This window comes from Opisthocomus hoazin, chromosome 13, assembly GCF_030867145.1.
Source record: "Opisthocomus hoazin isolate bOpiHoa1 chromosome 13, bOpiHoa1.hap1, whole genome shotgun sequence".
Classification (NCBI taxonomy): Eukaryota; Metazoa; Chordata; class Aves; order Opisthocomiformes; family Opisthocomidae; genus Opisthocomus; species Opisthocomus hoazin.
In genome coordinates, this window is record NC_134426.1 from 16,585,635 (window position 1) to 16,602,392 (window position 16,758).

Sequence of the window (16,758 nt, forward strand, 5' to 3'; positions counted from 1 at the left end):
CCCGGGGGGCTGCGTGGGGCTGGCTTGGAGCAGCTCAGGGCTGTCGGGGTGCTGGCACCCCAAAAGCTGCTGGGGTGGGTGACCTGGGCAGGGAAGGGTGTCCAAAACCCGCTGTGCTGGGGGGGGGCGAGGGGGTTTCAGGTAAGGTGGGTGGGTGGCAGAGCCTGTGCCTGCGTCCCCCCATGTCCCCATGGTGTGGGGGCTCCGGGGGTGCTGCTCGGGGGGGTCCCCGTGCCTCAGTTTCCCCGGTGGGAGGCCGTGTCCCCAGGGGCCCTGGCTGGGGGGTGTCACCAGGTGCCAGCCTGGCATCGCCCTCCCCAGTGCAGGGATGGAGCCAAGGGGGTCGCGGGGTGGGAAAGGACCCCGGAGCACCCCGGGGCTGAGCCGAAGCATGGTGCCCTCACCGAGGGGTTCCCCGGCCTCTTCCCTGTGAGTTGGGGGGGCTCCTTGCACCCATTCCCCAGCACCTGTCCCCAGGGGAGCACTTCCAGCCCCTCTGCCTGCTGTGGGATGGGGGGATCACGCCATGGGCCCCCCGCCCTTGGTGCCCCCATTCAAGAAATTCTCCCCATCGCCCGCGTTTCCAGTCCGCCGTCTCCCAAGAGCACCGTGGCTCGGTGCAGAGAACCCTGCTCGCTTCAGGCAGCAGCTCTGCGCTGTATGTGCTGTTCACTCTGAAGCCTAATGATGGTGTGAGCACCAGGGGGTTAGTTAATTCATCGCCACCAATGGCCAGCTCCATCTTGGAGCTCGTGCCCTGCTCTATGCCTGTCACCAGTCATGCTCTCGGGGGGGCTTTGCAGCACTGTTTGGGGCAGGGGACTGAAATCTGGTATTCTGAGGCCCGTTTCACTTGGGGGGATTGGGGGGGGGGTTGCCAGTGCACCCCTTTTGGTGGTGTGGTGGCTGTGTCCTGTGTGCGTGGCAGCCCCCCCTCGGGACCCCGTGAAGCCGCCACGGAAGGGGACGGGAGGGACCTTGTGCCAAAGTGGGCTCTGCTTCGAGACACTGGCAGGGAGAAATCCTCTGCGGCCGCGGGGCGCGGAGCCAGGGCCAAGCCTTCCTCCAGCTCCCACCATCCTTCTCCTCGCCTGCCCAGGACGGAGCCGGCCCCTCTGCGCAGAGATAGGGCACGTGCCAGGGGGACCCCAACCCTGCGGTGTGTCACTGGGGCTGGGTGACAAGAAGGAGCTTTGGGGTGTCCTGGAGGAAGGAGGGGGCTCAGGTGCTGCTGGACCTCGGGGCTCAGCCGGGCTCTGGGTCCCTTGGGGCAGCCCCATCTCCAAGGGATGCTCGTGGGGTGCAGCGGTGCGGGGTCCGTCCCCCCCACCCAGACCCCTCTGGGGTGCCCAGCCGGGAGCTGGGGGGGGGCTCGTCCCGGGGGCTTACCCATCTGGGAGGGCTGACACCCCCCGGGGACATGCGGTTCGGAGAGGGGTGCAGGGCTGCTGCAGGGCAGGGGGCTTGGCAGGGCGGGCATCGGGGTGCGATGGCTCGTTTGGGGGGGTCTCAGCTGCCCACCGGGGTTTGGGGGGCACAGGTGCAGGTCAAATGGGCAAAGTCCTGTGGTCTGCTGGGACCTGTTTCTGGCTGGACCCCTTGGTGCTTGTGCCCAGCTGGCGGGGGAAAACCCTTGGGGACCCCCAAAAGTCACCTGGGAGCTGCCACTGCTCCTCCTTGTCTCCTGGGCGCCCACGTCCCGTTCCCTGGGCACGCGAAGGCCCCCGTGGTTTGGCTGCTGGGGCCACACGTGGCTGTCCCCGTGGGACACCCGGCACCGTGCCTGGGCGATTTCGGCACAGATCCAACCCCGTGGTTGGCAAAACCCACCCAGTGCTGAGCAAACAGTTGGGGACAGGGCAATGTTTAACCGCTGTCCCTCGCCCCGCTGCACTGCCGGACACGGGGACGTGGGGACACCGGCACGGCCCCTCCGAGGTCACCTGTCCCTCCTCTGTCCCCCCAACTTGGCTGTGGGCAAGGAGCTGGGGACAGGCGGCGAGGGCCTGCGGGACACCAGGTAACCCCATCGTGGGGTGGCCCTGTGCAGGCAACGGCTGGGGACACGGAGGGGCTTGGGGACCGGGAGGGTGGCCGAGGAGGTGGCCCAGCTTGTCTTGGGGCTCTGGGAGGGATGACCCATCGCTGCGCGTCGGGGCTCAGCGCTGCTGCATCCCGGAGCTGGGAGGGTACACTGGGGACAGCCTGGTGCCCAGTACCAAGCCTGGGGTGGGCAGCGGGGCTGCGGGGGGGACCCCTTGATCCCCATTTTTCCCCCCTCCTCACTCTTTTTCCCATTCTCCCTTTTCCTCCAGGCTTTCCTGCTCTCCCCCGTTCCCACTCTCGAGTGCTGCCTTTGCTTTTAGCCCTTTGCTGTCGCACCTCCTGGGGTTCTTCGTGTCCCCCCCGCCTCTCGTTGGCAGAGCATCCGTCACCGGGGCCATGGCAGCCCAGCCCGGCAAGGACCAGAAGCCCTTCCACATCTCCTCGCCCGTCCTGGAGAGCCTGGCCCTGTCCAGGGCAGCGGGCACCAAGGTCTACATGAAGCTGGAGAACGTCCAGCCCACAGGCTCCTTCAAGATCCGCGGCATCGGCCACCTCTGCCAGGAGGTGAGCGCGGGCAGGGGGCTGCCTGTGCCCTGACGGGGGGCACGGCGCGGGGACGCAGTCGTCTCCCTCCCTCCTCCCCTCCTGCCTTTCAGGCTGCCAAGAAGGGCTGCCGGCACTTCGTTTGCTCCTCAGGTAATTGGGTCCCAAGCTGGGATGGGGCTGAGCTAGGGGGGATGCTGGTGAGTAATATGGGGGGGTCCGGAGGGGGCCAAGCCCTGGCTGAACCCCATTTTCCGCAGGGGGGAACGCAGGTCTGGCAGCGGCGTACGCGGCCAAGAAACTGGGGGTGCCGGTCACCGTCGTGGTCCCCAGCACCACCGGCCCCAGCACCGTGCGCAAGCTGGAGGAGCTGGGCGCGGAGGTGGAGGTCTTTGGCCAGGTACCCCCACGGCACCCCGCTAAAACTGGGGTCTGGGGGGGGACCAGGGGAGGGGGGGGGTGCTGAGCTGGAGCTCAGCCCGCTCTGCGATGCCGGGGATGTCTGTGGCAAACTCCATCCCGAAATGTCCCCCCTCTTGCATCACCTGCACCCGGCATTGCGGCAGGGTTGCCCCGGGGACCCCCGCTTCAGCCCCGTGCCCCGGGGGGTTCCTGGTGTCCCCCGCAGTGACGAGGGACCCATCTGTGGGGCGCGACGGCTGGATGTGGCCCCTGCTGAGCCCCTGCTGCCCACTCCCAGGTGTGGGATGAAGCCAACGGGAGAGCCCTGGAGCTGGCGGAGACCGAGGGCTGGGTCAGCATCCACCCCTTCGACCACCCCTTGGTGTGGTGAGTGCTGCCAGGGCTCAGCTCCTGCCCCCCGGGGTCCGGGCTGGCTCGGGGTGCCCCTGGGAGGCACCCCCCGCCCCGTCCCCCCTCGTCTCACAGGGAGGGTCACGCCAGCCTGGTCCTGGAGCTGAAGGACTCGCTGGAGACCAAACCGGACGCCGTCCTGCTGGCGGTGGGTGGGGGGGGGCTGCTGGCGGGCGTCGTGGCAGGCCTGCGCCGGGTGGGCTGGCAGGATGTCCCCATCATCGCCGCCGAGACCCGGGGGGCTCACAGCTTCCACGCAGCGCTGGCGGCCGGCCAGCTCGTCTCACTGCCCGACATCACCAGGTGAGCTGGGCTTTGCCGGAGCGCCCATGCGTGCAACGAGTTGGCGGGTCTCAGCCGGGCTCGCCGAAGCATCCTGGGACCACCCCAACCACGTTCGTCCCCTCCTGTCCCAGCGTGGCCAAGTGCCTGGGAGCCAAGACGGTGTCGGCGCGGGCGCTGGAGTGTGCCCGGGAGTGCCAGGTCATCTCCCAGGTGGTGGAGGACGCGGAGGCTGTGCGAGCCGTGGAGCGGTTCCTGGGTGAGCCGGGCATGGCGGGGGTGGCAGGACCACCGCCGGGTCGAGCCGGCATCGGGGGGCCGGTGGGGATGGGGTGGGGTGGGCTGCTGAGCTGCTGTCCCCCCGCTCTCGTCCCCGCAGATGACGAGCGGATGCTGGTGCAGCCGGCGTGCGGGGCCGCCTTGGCCATGCTCTACTCGGGGCGGCTGCGGCGGCTGCAGGGCGAGGGGCAGCTGCGGACCCCCCTGGGCTCCGTCGTGGTGGTGGTCTGCGGGGGGGGCAGCATGCAGGCAGCCCAGCTGCAGGCCCTGAAGAGCCAGCTGGGGCTGGAGTGACACCCACCCCGAGGAGGGGACCCGCGGGGCCCTGCCAGCACCCTCGGCTCGCTTTCCCTCCGAAATAACCGAAATGAAGCTGCGCTGCCTGGCGGGCGCGGTGCCGGCCTCGCCCCGCAGCCCCTACGTAGGGATGGGGAAACTGAGGCACGCGGGGCGGACGAGATGGGGGCTCGCGCCGCAGGCAGTGACGGAGCCGGGGTCCCGCCTGTGCCTCCCCTGCCCACCCCGTGGCAGGGCTGGGGGGACCCCGCTCCGCTCCCTGGATGGGACGGGCACCCTCCTCCGCGGCACCCCACCCTCGGTGTCCCCTCACGTGCTCCTCCCCGGGCTGTTCGGACCACGGCTCCCCGCCTCGATTAGCGAGCGCTCCCTCGCTGACTAATTACTTTGCTGCTGTCTTTATGCGTTATTATTCTAATGATTATTAATTATTACAGTCTTCTCCCGTTCCTGCCGCGCTGTCTGCGGTCGGAAGGGAACGACACAGACGGGCCCGCTGGTTACGCTGATTTATTGGTGGAGCTCCGCGGCCGTGTTTGACACCCACGGGCTCCGAGGCGCGCCGACTCACGCGCCTGTGAGCACATACCCCCTTCCGCAGCCCCCCAATCCCCTTTCGCCCCCCCTTCCCACTCTTTTTCCCATTCTCCCTTTTCCTCCAGGCTTTCCTGCTCTCCTCGTTCCCACTCTCGAGTGCTGCGTTTGCTTTTAGCCCTTTGCTGTCGCACCTCCTGGGGTTCTTCGTGTCCCCCCCCAAAGTCGCTTCTCCCCCCTCCTTCCTCCCATCGCCTGGCAATGGGGGGGGTCTTGCTCCCACTGGGGCACCCCAGCCCCGACTGCTCCCTGGTTCCCCAGCTGAGCCCGTGCCCCAAGCATCACCCAGTGACATCGGGCAGGGAGACAAACCCTTTCCCGTCCCAAAACCTTCCTCAGCCTCCTCCTCCTCCCCTTCGGAGCAGAGGGCGCTCAGCCCCAGGACCAGCTCAGCCCCCGGATCGCTGGCTGCCCCCACGAAGCCCCTTCCCCTGGCCGGGCGCCTGCCGCGCGACCCGGCTGCCAGCCCCGCAGAAGCACCCTCCCTGCCCGCGGCCCTTTCCCCCTCTCCCCCAGTATGTCCCACCGGCCAGGCCAGAATCCCCGGGTGCTGCTTGGAGACCAAAACCCCATAAATCACAACCCTGCCGCTCCGTCGCGGGCAATATCTTATGTAAAAAGGTGTTTCCAGGGAGCACCGAAGGCTGGAGAATCCTATTACGAGGCACACTATTAATTATAAGGAGTCAGCCCAACCTACTCCAGCAATTTTTTATGCCAGGTCCAAAACCTGATTATTTTCCACCTTCTGCAGACCTTCCCCTTCTGGAAAAAAAAAGGGAAAAAGGTCAGGAAAAAAAATAAAATGTAGCATTGTTTGTCCAGCGGCTTTGGGAAAGAAGTTTGTTCCCAGGACAGAAGCTGCTCTACCAGGGCTCGGGGGGGCCGGGAGCTCGCAGTGGAGTTCCCCCAGCATGGTCCCGCAGGGGTTATTGCTGGGGGTGGCATGGGGGGCTTGAGGTGACTCCCTGAGCCCCCCAAGGGGAGCTTTGCCCCCTCCTTGCCTGGGTGAGGGAGCGCTTGGGCTTTGGGTGCCGGCTGGGGGGGGATTGGGGTTTGGGTTGTCCCTGGCAAAGGGGGTGCAGGTTACCTGGGGGACACCCCGGCTGGTGGGGGTCACCTGCGGTTGCCCTGTGGCTGGAGGCAGGCAGGAACCCTCGTGCCAGCGCCTTCCTGGGATGGATGGGGTGACAGGGACCTCACCTCAGCTGCGGTGGGGACCCCGATCTCAACTGGGACGCTGTACCCCGACCCTGGTTGTGATGGGGACCCCGACCCTGGTTGCAATGGGGACCCCACACCTGGCTGCGGTCGGGGGCTGGGATACCCAGCGGGCTGATCCCAGCTGCTCCCTGCCAGGCCGGCTCTGCGTCCCCCAGGATCCGGCCGCTGTGACCCCCCCAGCCATCAGGTCCCTGCTGCCCTTCACTGGGATGGGCAAGCCCAGCGTGGCAGCAGCCCCCAGCCGGTGTCCCGGGGGGACATTTGGCTCCGCACTCCGCTCCGAGCGGCGGGGCCCAACCGGTAAAGCTCCTCCGTACTGGGGGGGGTGTCCCTGCTGGGACAGCTGCTCCCACTGAGCCCCCCGGCCCCCGCATGGGAGCTGGCAGCTCAGAGCACCCCAGCACCATCCAGAACACCTCCTGCAGCCTGTCCCACCCTGGGGACAGGGTGCCCCAGCAGCCTGCAAGCAGCCCTCAGGCTACGTACGCCTTGGGTTCAGTTATCATAACACTGATAGTAATAATAAAAATACTGATAATAATAATAATGAAGATAGCAGCCGGCATTCACCTAGCAAAATGACCTTGTGCTCCATTTTCTAATGCTCAAAGCAATGCCAGGAGGGAGTTGTTTAACAACACATCACCCTGCCCTTATGAGCAGCACTCGTTACCTGATAACCCAAATGGCCTGGGAGAGGTGGAGTGGCGGGCTGCCCTCCTGCCTCAGTTTCCCTACCTGTTGGAAGGGGAGAAGGTGCTTTGCTCGGTGGGTGGCGAGAGCCCATCGTCTTTGTGATGGCCCCAGCTCCCGGCTGAGGGTCCCTTGGGGTCTGGCCTGGCTCGTTTGCCACCCTGTTATTAATGCTGGTAATGGTATAGGAAGGATAAATTCCACCACTTGGCTGAACAGAGAAAATATGCAGAGAAGTGGTTGGCTTTTCATAAATCATCGGTGCTCCGTGCTACAACCAAGCCAGGACTTAAAATTCAGGTCAGGAGAGAGGGACTCTCGTAAGCTGGCGAGGGAAGGTAATTTATTCTGTTTATATCTTTTTACTGCAAGACTGGGGGGGGAGAAAAAAACCTCTGCCATGATTTTGCATTTTAAATATTAGCTCAGAGCTGCAGCCTGCCTGGGACTTTATTTATTTTTGTACCTCACAAAACAAGAGAGGGAAAGCAGGAGAGAGGAGGGGGTGGGCTGGGGTGCTCAGGGCGTTACCCCGCTCCTGCCTGCCCTCGGTCCCCCCCTGGGGCAGATGGGGCAAAAGCTGCTGATGGTGTTCACGGACACCCGCCCAGCAGCCCTGCTGCCCCCTCCCGTGGCTGCCCCATGGGGATGCTCTGCCAGCAGGGCTGGGGGGGGGGATATCTTGGGATACACACACAATATTCCCCCCCCGCCCCGTAGGAAGAGGTGATGCTCTGGGCTGTCTGCTGGGTGTGGGGAAGGTGCTGAGCAGGCTAATGTGCCCCCTCAGCGCTGGAGAGCCAGGGTGATGGGGGGGGGGGGCCTGGGGTACCAGGTGGGGGATGCAGCAGCATTGTCTGGCGCAGGGGCTGCGGCTCCCACCCACCCAGGGGACCGAGGGGACTGCTCCTCCAGACCCCACGCAGGGGCGGGGGACAGCGGGGAGCAGGGCAGTCCCCCCAGCAACTCTCATAGTCTTGTCTTAAAAAAAATAAAATATATATATATATATATTAAAAAAAATAAAATGAAAGGGACCAGGTGAGGAACAGTAGGTAGCTAAAAGGTTTTTTATTCACATTGAACAACAAGAGCCATTCACACTAACAGCCTCCGCAAGAGGCAGCGGGACAGGAAACCCACGACGCTTTCAGAAAACAACTTTATTTCTTTCCTTTTCCATTCTCCTTCCTTCCCTCCTTTCCCCCCCCCCCCCCCCCAATCCTCTCACCCCCGTCCCCGGCGCTGCCCCGTTCCCCGCCTTCAAAATAGAAAAATTCGGAGCCTCCGATGACTAAAGTACAATAAATAATCAGTAAACACAAAAACATACTTTATTTGTTTCTCCTTTATACAAAATAAAGAAACTAGAAGCAAAAACTATAATACATCCTTAACTCGGCGGAGCGTCGGGGTGGGACTCGGCGTCGAGGCGCGAGGTGAGTTTCTGCCGTCGCCGTGGTTTGGTTCGGGGGTTGGGTTTTTGTTTACTGGGGGGGGGGCTTTTGTCATGTTTTTTCCTGTTTCTGCCTCTTTCCGGTGCCTTCTCCGCCGCGTGGGTGCCCAATCTGAGCCAGTCACTGGGGCAGCCCTGGGCATGGCCCCCCCACCCCCCACCCCACCCCGCTACCCAGCGCCAAAATCCGGGTCCAAACCCACCTTCTCCTTGGGGAAAAATGGGAACAACAAAAACTAGAGGCGGGGGTGGGGGCGTGTGTGTGTTATTCCTGCTATTCCCCATTCCCTGCCCCCCCCCATAATTAAAAAGGATGCTAATTAGCAAGGGGGAGCCCTGCTGCAGCCCCCTCTCCCCAGGCACTGCCAGGGCGGTGGGACCTGCGTCCAGGCGAGTTCAGCTTTGGTCCGAGGGGCAGTGGTCCCGACGCCGGCTGGGGGGGTGTTCTTCGGGGCTGGGCACCATTCATTGCCCCCACCCCAGTGTTGGGGGGAAGGTGGCGGGAGGGGGAGGTAGCGGGGTGGCCCCAAGGTCCCAGAGGGGGGGTTCTGCAGTGATGGGGAGGGGTGGAGGATGCGGGGATGCGTTTTGGCATCGGAGGGGGGGGGTCTTTATCCGGCAACGTGACGCACCCCGGTCTGGGGGTTGGAGGGGGGGGGGACACGCGTGGGCTGGGGGAATGTGGGAGTGTTTTCCCCCTCCACACACGCACGCGTGCCCGCGCCGGGCCTACCACACCGCCGCCTCGCTGAGCTCCGGATTGGGGTGCGAGAGACCCCCGCTGTAGCCGCTATTGCTGGACATGGAGAAGGGGGGGCTGGGCCCCCGCTGAAGACCTCCCCCGGGATGGGGTGCAGCGAACCGGTCATCCCCGGCTCGGGGCTGGGGTGTCGGGATGCGAGATCATATCCGTGTACCTTTGGTTTTCTGAGGAGTGGTGTCCGCTTAGGGGGGGCTCCAAGGGTCCCAGGGGCGTGGAGCCGGGTCCTGAGTTCTGAAGGTAGCTGGGGTCGGCCGGGGACTGGGCTTGGGGAGGGCGGCCCGTGGGGGAAAAAGTCATAGTTGCCTCCCGGTCCGTAGTAGTCACCTTGGTAATCTGCGGGGGGGGGGGAGGAAAGGATGGAGCTGGTCCCCCGGGACCAAAAACCTTCCAAAATCCCACCCTGCCCTGACCCCAGGCTTGTCCTCCCTGCTGGCCCAGCCTGGTGGCCCCCCTCCGAAATATTCTGCTGGGGTGCGCGGCCCAACGCGGCAAATCTGAGCCCAGAGGGAGAAAGGAGCCTGTCCCGAGGGCTGCGGAGCTCAGCACCTCGCTCCCTGCCTGGCCGGGGGGAAGGAGGGGGTGCAGGAGGCAGGGACCCCGGGGCTGGGGCGGCTGGGGGGGGAGGATGGGCTCAGTTTAATTCTTAGTTAATGGAGGGGGGGGGGGCAAATGGTGTATATAGAAGAGGAATGGGGAAAATTTATATATACAAAAGGAAGGGGGACAACTATATATCTAAAGGGAAGGGGGACAAATGATATGTATAATGGGGAAAAAACAGTGTATACATACAATGGAGAAAAAAAATATGTATATAAAATGGGGAAAAGTATATACAAGTATCTAATATGGGGGAAAAGTATATATATGTATATATTGGGGGAAAAGTATATATATGTATATATTGAGGGAAAAGTGTATATATATATTGAAGGGGAAAGTATATATATGTATACATTGAGGGAAAAGTATATATATGTATACATTGGGGGAAAAAGTATATATATGTATATGTTAGGGGGAAAAGTATATCTGTATACATTGGGGAAAAAGTATATACATATATATATTGGGGAAAAGTATACATGTGTATACATTGGGGGAAAAAGTATACATGTGTATACATTTGGGGAAAAGTATATATATGTATAAAAATGGGTAAAAGTGTATATATATATAATTGGGTAAAAGTGTATATATAATGGGGAAAAAATATATATGTATAGAGGGAAAAATATATATACATAATGGGGAAATTATATATATGTTTAGCAGCCTGGAGGGGATCTAGAAACTAAACTGCGGGGCACCGAAGGGTGCCATTTTCAGTCTTTGAAAATGCAGCTTACGGGGGGGGGGGGGGGGGGGGGGAGGGGGGCGAGGCGTTGGGGCCGCCCCGCTGCGCCCATCCCGTCCCGTCGGGGCGGCGGTGACCCGCCATATGCTGCGGGCCCGGGCGGGGATTGGAACAAAAGCCCCGCAGCTGAGGCTTTGTTCGAGGGAGAGGGGGCCCCCCCAACGCCCCCCGCCCTCCCCCGATGCCCGTCCCGTCGGGGGTCCGCTCCCGCGGAGGGGACAGGGAGCGGGGGAAGGAAAAAACCCGTGGGGGAGGAACAAAGGGAACGGGGAGGAGAAGGGGAAGGAACGGGGGGTGGGGGGTGAAGGGGGGGTGTGGAGGGGCAGGGTCCCCGCGGACGGTCCCTCACCTCCGTAGTAGGTGTAGGGAGTCGAGCCGAGCATCTCGGACTCGTCGAGGCGGCCGCCGAGGGGCCGCATCCTGCGCGGGCTGCGGAAGAAGGCGTGCCGGCGGGCCCCCAGCGCGCTCAGCTGCTTCATCCGCCGCTCCTTGGACCGACGGTTCTGGAACCAGACCTACGGCCGGGCCGATGTCAGCACCCACCGGACACACCGCGGACCCCCGCCACCCGCTTGGAATTCCCCCACCCCACCCCAAAGTCTGGGGGTGGTGAGGAAGGGGATGGAAATCTTGCTCCTGCCTGGGAGGGGAAGGGGTTTCCCATCGCTGGGTGGTTTTTAATGGCAAACACCAACCCCGCTGCGTGCTGCCGATCACCCCAACAGTTGCATGAGGGGATTGGGGGGGGGGGGGGGGGCACACGCCAAATAATAAGGGTGATTAAAATCCTGGCTGCACCCCGCCATGCGCATCCTCAGCCTGTCTGTCCCTACCAGCAAGAGGGCAGCCAGAAAATACAAGGAGGGAGATATTTCCTTTAGGGGGGGGGGGAAGAAAGGAGGAAAAGAGGGAAGGAAAAGGAGGCGGGGGGGGAGGAACTCCAGATTGCGGCGGAGGTGGGCGGAAAGCGGGGAGCAGGGAGACGGGCACCTGCCGCGGCGGGTGGGGGGTCGGAAGGATGAGGATGGAGATGGAAGGGGAGGAAGACGTGGCTGCCTCTCTACGGGGCATCGCCTCGTCCAAACTCCACGGCCTCACCCCCCTGCGTGCCTTCCCCCCGCTGTGGCGGGTGCCCACCCGTGTTCCCCGTGGACGTCGCATCCCTCCGGGGACTTCTCCTGCTCCCCTCCGCTGGGACTCGCGGCTCGGCTACCGGCAAAGCCAGAGAGTCCTCCCCTATTAATGCCTCTATTAAAGCCCATTAATCCCGACGTTTCCGCAGGGATTTTCCGCACGCAGGCAGCATGGTGGGAAAGCGTCAGGCTGCCCGCGGACACGCGAGGGCTTCGCCGTGCTTTCGCCAGGCCGAAGCGTCCCCCTCGCCGGGGACATCGGGGGACCCTGCTGCCACACCAGCGAGGCCGCGGAGGAGCCCGGCCGGCTCGAGGTTTGGGGCTGGTTTTCATCTCTTCCCATGGGGTCGGTGCGTTAAGGCATGGGGTGAGGGGGGTCCCCGCTAACCCACGGGAGAGTAGGGTGGGTGCTGGCTGGCCCTGGGGTGACGCTGGCGTGGGAAGGATGGGGTTTGCCTGCCTTGTCTCCTCCTCTGCCTCAGTGTCCCAGCCCCTCGCCAGTACCCAGAGGAGACCATCACGGCCTCGAAGCGTCTGGGTTCCCCCCAGCACCCCTGCTCCTTCCCTCCCCACCGGGTCCGTCCCTGGTCTCCGCTCCCCGCGAGGGGAAATCACCCCCCCGATGGTCTGCTGTCATAGGAGTGATGTCACCCACCGGTCCCGTGACATCATGCTGTGGGGTGGGGAGGGCCACGGCGAGGTCGGGGTGGGGGGCGAGCCGGGGCTGCCCTACCTGGATGACTCTCATGTTGAGGCCGGTCTCCTGGGCCAGCTGCTCGCGGATGTGGCGGGTGGGCTTGGGGGTGGCGGCGAAGGCAGCTTTGAGGGTCTCCAGCTGCTTGGCTTTAATGGTGGTGCGGGGCCCCCTCCGCTTGGTGCCCGAGTTCTGCTCCTCGTTCTCGTTGTTGGTGGTCTCCTTGTCCGAGGAGGTCGAGTTGTCTGTCTCCTTGGTGTCGTCCTGCATGGGGTCCTGGAGATCCGGGGACAAACTCCTGTCTGTACATGAGGACACTGTAAAGGAGACCCAGAGAGGAAAGGGGGGGGGGGGGGCGGCGGGTGACTTAGGGGACAGATCAACCCCCCCCCCTTTTCCTTTGCCCTCCCCGGCCCAGGCTGCTTTCCAGGAGAGTGGTTGGGGGGTGACGGAGAGCAGCGAGGGGTGCAGATTGCCTCTGCCCCCCCTTCTCCCCCCTGTACCCCGAAAGCATCTTCCCCCCAACATCACGCAGAGCTCCAGGCAAGCGTCGCCCGATCCAGCCCCGTGCACCGCGTTGCGCCGGCCGAGGGGAGCCGGGGAGGGGGCGAGCCCCCAGGCCCCCCGCAGGCCCCAGCGCTGCCCCTCTTCCCCCCCCCCCCCCTCCCCCCGAGCCTTTCACACCGGGAAAGCGGAAAAAAAATGCAGCCGGGATCTGGGGGTGTCTGAGGAGGTCTGGGGGGGGTCTCCAGTCACTGCCTTGAGCCTGGCTAAGCCCCCTCCCCTCCAGCCACCCCTTCCCGGGGGACCCTGGTGCCAGCACCCCCCCACCCAAGGCCAAGCTCTACTCGCCTCGCTCACAGCAGCGGCCCCACTGACTGGCGTGGCAGGATCCGGCCCCGGGCGCTGGACGGAGAGAGAGCCCACGGAAGGGGGTGAGCAGAGGCGCCGGGCACGGCTGCGACAGCAGGACTGGGCCTGATCCTGCTCTCCTGACGCAGAGACAGCTTCCAAGGAAGTCAAATGGGAGCTTTGCCTCTGGGTGAAAGGAGGCGAAGGATCAGGCCCGCGGTCCTGTGCCAGTCCCGGGGGGTGGGGGTGGGTTTCCCTGCTCCCCACAGCCCCCCATCCCCACGGCCATAGGGGCCGGGGAGGGAGTGAGCAACGCTGCGTTCTCGACCCACGCGTTGGTGGGGGGGGTCACAAACCCTCCCACCCTCTCCAAAGCCTTTCACCCCAAATCCCCCCCTCTCCCCGCAGACCTACGGCGGGGGGTGTGCCTCAGGCTGGCTACGGGGTGCAGCCCCTCACCCCGGGAAGCGAAGCCCCCTCCCTGAGTACCGGCGGGCAGGGCTGAGTCCCCGGGCCGAGCCGCTCGTACCTGAGTTGAGGCCGCTTTCCTTCAGCGTGGGAGAGTTCAGATAATCCTCTTTGCAAACGAATTTGTTCTCGTCGATGATGTAGAGCTCCTCGCCCGTGGAGAGCTGCTTGTTGCAGACCATGCAGGTGAAGCAGTTCAGGTGAAAGACTTTATTCCGGGCTTTGCGGACCAGGTCGCTGGGGGAGATGCCTTGGGAGCAGCCGGCGCATTTGGTTCCAAACCTCCTGGGGTGCGGGGGGAAAGCAAGAGCTGGGAGCCCCGGCAGTGGTGGGCAAGCTGGGGGGCCACCTTTCTACTGATCTCCCCTCCCCAAAAACCCACCGCGGGGGCTCAAGCCTCCGGCATCTCCAGCTGGGAGCCCCGGCAGCGATGGGCAATCCGGGGGGGGTCGTTTGTATGGACCCCCCCTCCCCAAAATCCCACCGCGGGGGATCGAGCCTCCAGCATCTCCAGCTGGGAGCCCCGGCAGCACAGGGCTGCGGAGGGGGGTCGTTTATACTGACCCCCCCCTCCCCCAAATCCCACCGCTGGAGCCTCCAGCATCTCCCGCTGGGAGATTTGGGGGGAAACAGGCGATTCGCACCCCCTGTCCCCTTTTTGGGGAGAGGAGGAGGAGAGCCTTCATCCCCGTGCAGGTGGGGTGGACTGCGAAGAGAACTCGGGTTTTTTTGGGGGGGACACACACCACACAGGAGCATCCTCGACGGGATTTGGGCCGGGGGAGAGTGGGGGGCGGCGGGGGTTCCGCGGGGGGGGGGGGTTGGATTTCGTTTCAGCCGCTGCCTCCCGGCGCCGGCCTGAAAATCCCGGGGAGAAACCGGGAAAATTTGGGTCAGAAGGAGGGAAAAAAAAGGGAGCGGCGGGTGCGGAGAGCCCCGAGCACCCGGAACAACGAGGGGCGGCGGCGGGGGGAGCTCTGGGGGTCCCCAGCCCGGCGCCGGGGGAGGGGGGGAGCGGATTTTTCCCGGTTGGAAGCAGCCCTTTAGGAATCTCCGATTTTTCTTCCTTTTGCTGGAGGCAGAGCGGGGTTTTTTTCCCTTTTTAAAATGATTTTGTTTTTTTACGGGGAATCCGAATCGGCTGGAAAGGGTCTCCCCAAGGAAGGAAAAAAAAAAAAGAACAGAAAATAAAATAAAAAATAAATCCCAAACCCGCAAATCCAAAACAAACAAAAAAAGAGAAAAAAAAAAAAGACAAAAACCAACCCCCCCCTCCCCCCCAAAATAAAGCAAACAGAAAACGACACGCAGACATAAAAAAAAACCCCAGCAGCCGAGAGCGGGGGCTACCAGGCCCGGGGGTGCGGACGCGGGGTACCCCCCTTTTTTCCCCTCCGGCCGCGGCACAACTTCTGCCTCCGCGGCTGCTCCCCGTGACGTTGATGTAGTGAGGGCATTAGGAGCCATAAGTCATCGCCCCCCCCTTACCCCCCCGGCCCCTAATTTCCTCATCGGCCCCTTATCGCAGTCATTAGGGGCATTTAAGCAACGACGGAGCGGGGGGCCCCGCCGGCGGGGGGGGGTAGGGGGTTGGCCATCGGCTTCACAGGGGCCTGCCGTCACTGGGGGGGGCGAGGAGCGCCAGGCCGGGCCCCGGGGGGTTGGACACGGGGGGGATACACACACGGCTGCCGCCTCGACGCCCACCCGGCCCCGCCGCGACGGGGCGGGCGGCGGTACCGGAGCGGGGCCCGGTGCAAGGTCACTGGGAGAGCTGGGACGGGAGAAAGGGGGGGGGGGGGGGGCACAGCCTCGCCGCCCCCACCTCGGGCTGCAGCAGCAGCCGTAGCGGAGCCACCGGGCCCCCCCTCCCCGGGGATCCCCCGGGGTGGGGGGCTGCATCCCCGCCGGGACGATGGGGCAGGCTCCGTGCCGATGCCCGGGCGAGAGGGGTGAGAGAGAAAGAGAGGACCCTCCCCCCCCCCCCAAAAAAAAGCTCCGGGAGGAGACCCCGGGGAGGCACCAGAGACCGGTGTGAACCTCTGCACCCTCCCGTCCCCGTTGGCTGAGGGGGGGCAGAGGGACTCACCTGAAAAAGTCATTTTTGCAGTAGAGTTTCCCTTCCCTGGAGAAGCATTTCTCGGTCAGGTTGCACTTGCACTCGCAGCACTGGACGCATTTGATGTGCCAGGCCCTGTCCAAGACGTTCAGCAGGAACCGGTCCAAAATCGGCCGCTCGCAGCCCGCGCAATGCACCATCATCACCTCCGCCGGGGCACGGGGACGCGCCGGGGAGGGGGAGGCGGCCCGCGCCGGCCCGCGGCGGCGGCGGCTCGAAAGCGCGGGGCGGGGGGGGGGATATGAATAAAATCAAATTGTAAAAATGTGAAAGGTAAAGTGTAAAATGGAAAAATATAAATGTGAAAGTTAGAAGTTAAAAGGGAAAAATAAAATAATGAAAAAATAAAAATAAAAAATTAAAAGTAAAAATTAAAAAAGTAAAAATCAAAAAGTAAAAAAAAAGTAAAAATAAAAATGCAAAAATAAAAATAAAAAATAAAAAAATAAAAATAAAAAAGAAAAAGAAAAAGAAATAAAAATAAAAATATAAAAATAAAAATTAAGAAAAAGAAAAAATCAAAAAAGAAAAAAACAAAAATTAAAATGAAAACTAACAAAAAATAAAAAGCAAAAATAAAAAATAAAAAAAAATAAAAATAATAATAAAAATATAAATTCAAGATACAAATTAAAGCGATGAGGGAATAACGAAAAATTCAGGGGAGGGGAGCGGGGCAGCTGTCAAGTTCTTCTCTCCGGAGCCTCGGCGGCGGGAGCGGCAAAAAACCGCCGCCCCCCCCCCCCCAAAAAAAAAACACCCCAAAAAAACCCAAACCACCCTGGAGAAAGAAGCAGGATCTCGGAGCTAAACCCCCCCCCGGTCCCCCCCGCCGGTCCCTCCGGAGCGGCGGCCGCGGTGCTGGCGGGCTCTGCGGCAGCGGGCGCGGCGGGAGGGGCGCATGAACCCCCCCCCTGCAGCCGGCAGCCCCGGTGCCTCGCTGGGCTCCGCCGCGCCGCCACTCTCATGCTGTCCCCATCGCCAGCTTTGTCCCCCGCCTTAGTAATTCGCGCATCCTTATTCAGATTTAGTGACGTCGGGGGTCGCGTCGGCCCGGCGGCGGCCAATGGGAGGCCGGTAACCATGGCAACCTCTTAATTTATAGCATATCTAAATTGGCTCCAGCCTTGCGCTTGGCACAGAGG

The 16,758-nt window shown here is 62.6% G+C and overlaps 2 protein-coding genes across 3 annotated transcripts; one reads left to right on the forward strand and one right to left on the reverse strand.

Annotated features, from left to right (window-relative positions):
• Positions 1–1,884: 1,884 nt before the first annotated feature.
• Positions 1,885–7,595, forward strand: SDSL (serine dehydratase like). 2 transcript variants are annotated; one of them, XM_075434885.1, is made up of 8 exons: positions 1,885–2,020; positions 2,316–2,610; positions 2,703–2,742; positions 2,850–2,989; positions 3,290–3,378; positions 3,478–3,705; positions 3,819–3,943; positions 4,698–7,595. In XM_075434885.1, the coding sequence occupies exons 2-8, from the start codon at positions 2,443–2,445 to the stop codon at positions 4,970–4,972; spliced, it is 1,065 nt and encodes a 354-aa protein (XP_075291000.1). In that variant the 5' UTR covers positions 1,885–2,020; positions 2,316–2,442; the 3' UTR covers positions 4,973–7,595. The 2 variants fall into 2 exon arrangements, with proteins under 2 accessions (XP_075291000.1, XP_075291002.1); XM_075434887.1 differs by having other exon boundaries at positions 4,064–4,789.
• A 1,361-nt stretch (positions 7,596–8,956) lies between these two features.
• On the reverse strand, positions 8,957–15,753 carry LHX5 (LIM homeobox 5). Its single transcript, XM_075434816.1, is given in 8 exon segments — positions 8,957–9,052; positions 9,055–9,119; positions 9,122–9,258; positions 9,260–9,323; positions 10,697–10,862; positions 12,214–12,491; positions 13,556–13,779; positions 15,584–15,753. Coding segments are annotated over 8 exon segments (1,200 nt in total).
• Between the last annotated feature and the right edge of the window lie 1,005 nt (positions 15,754–16,758).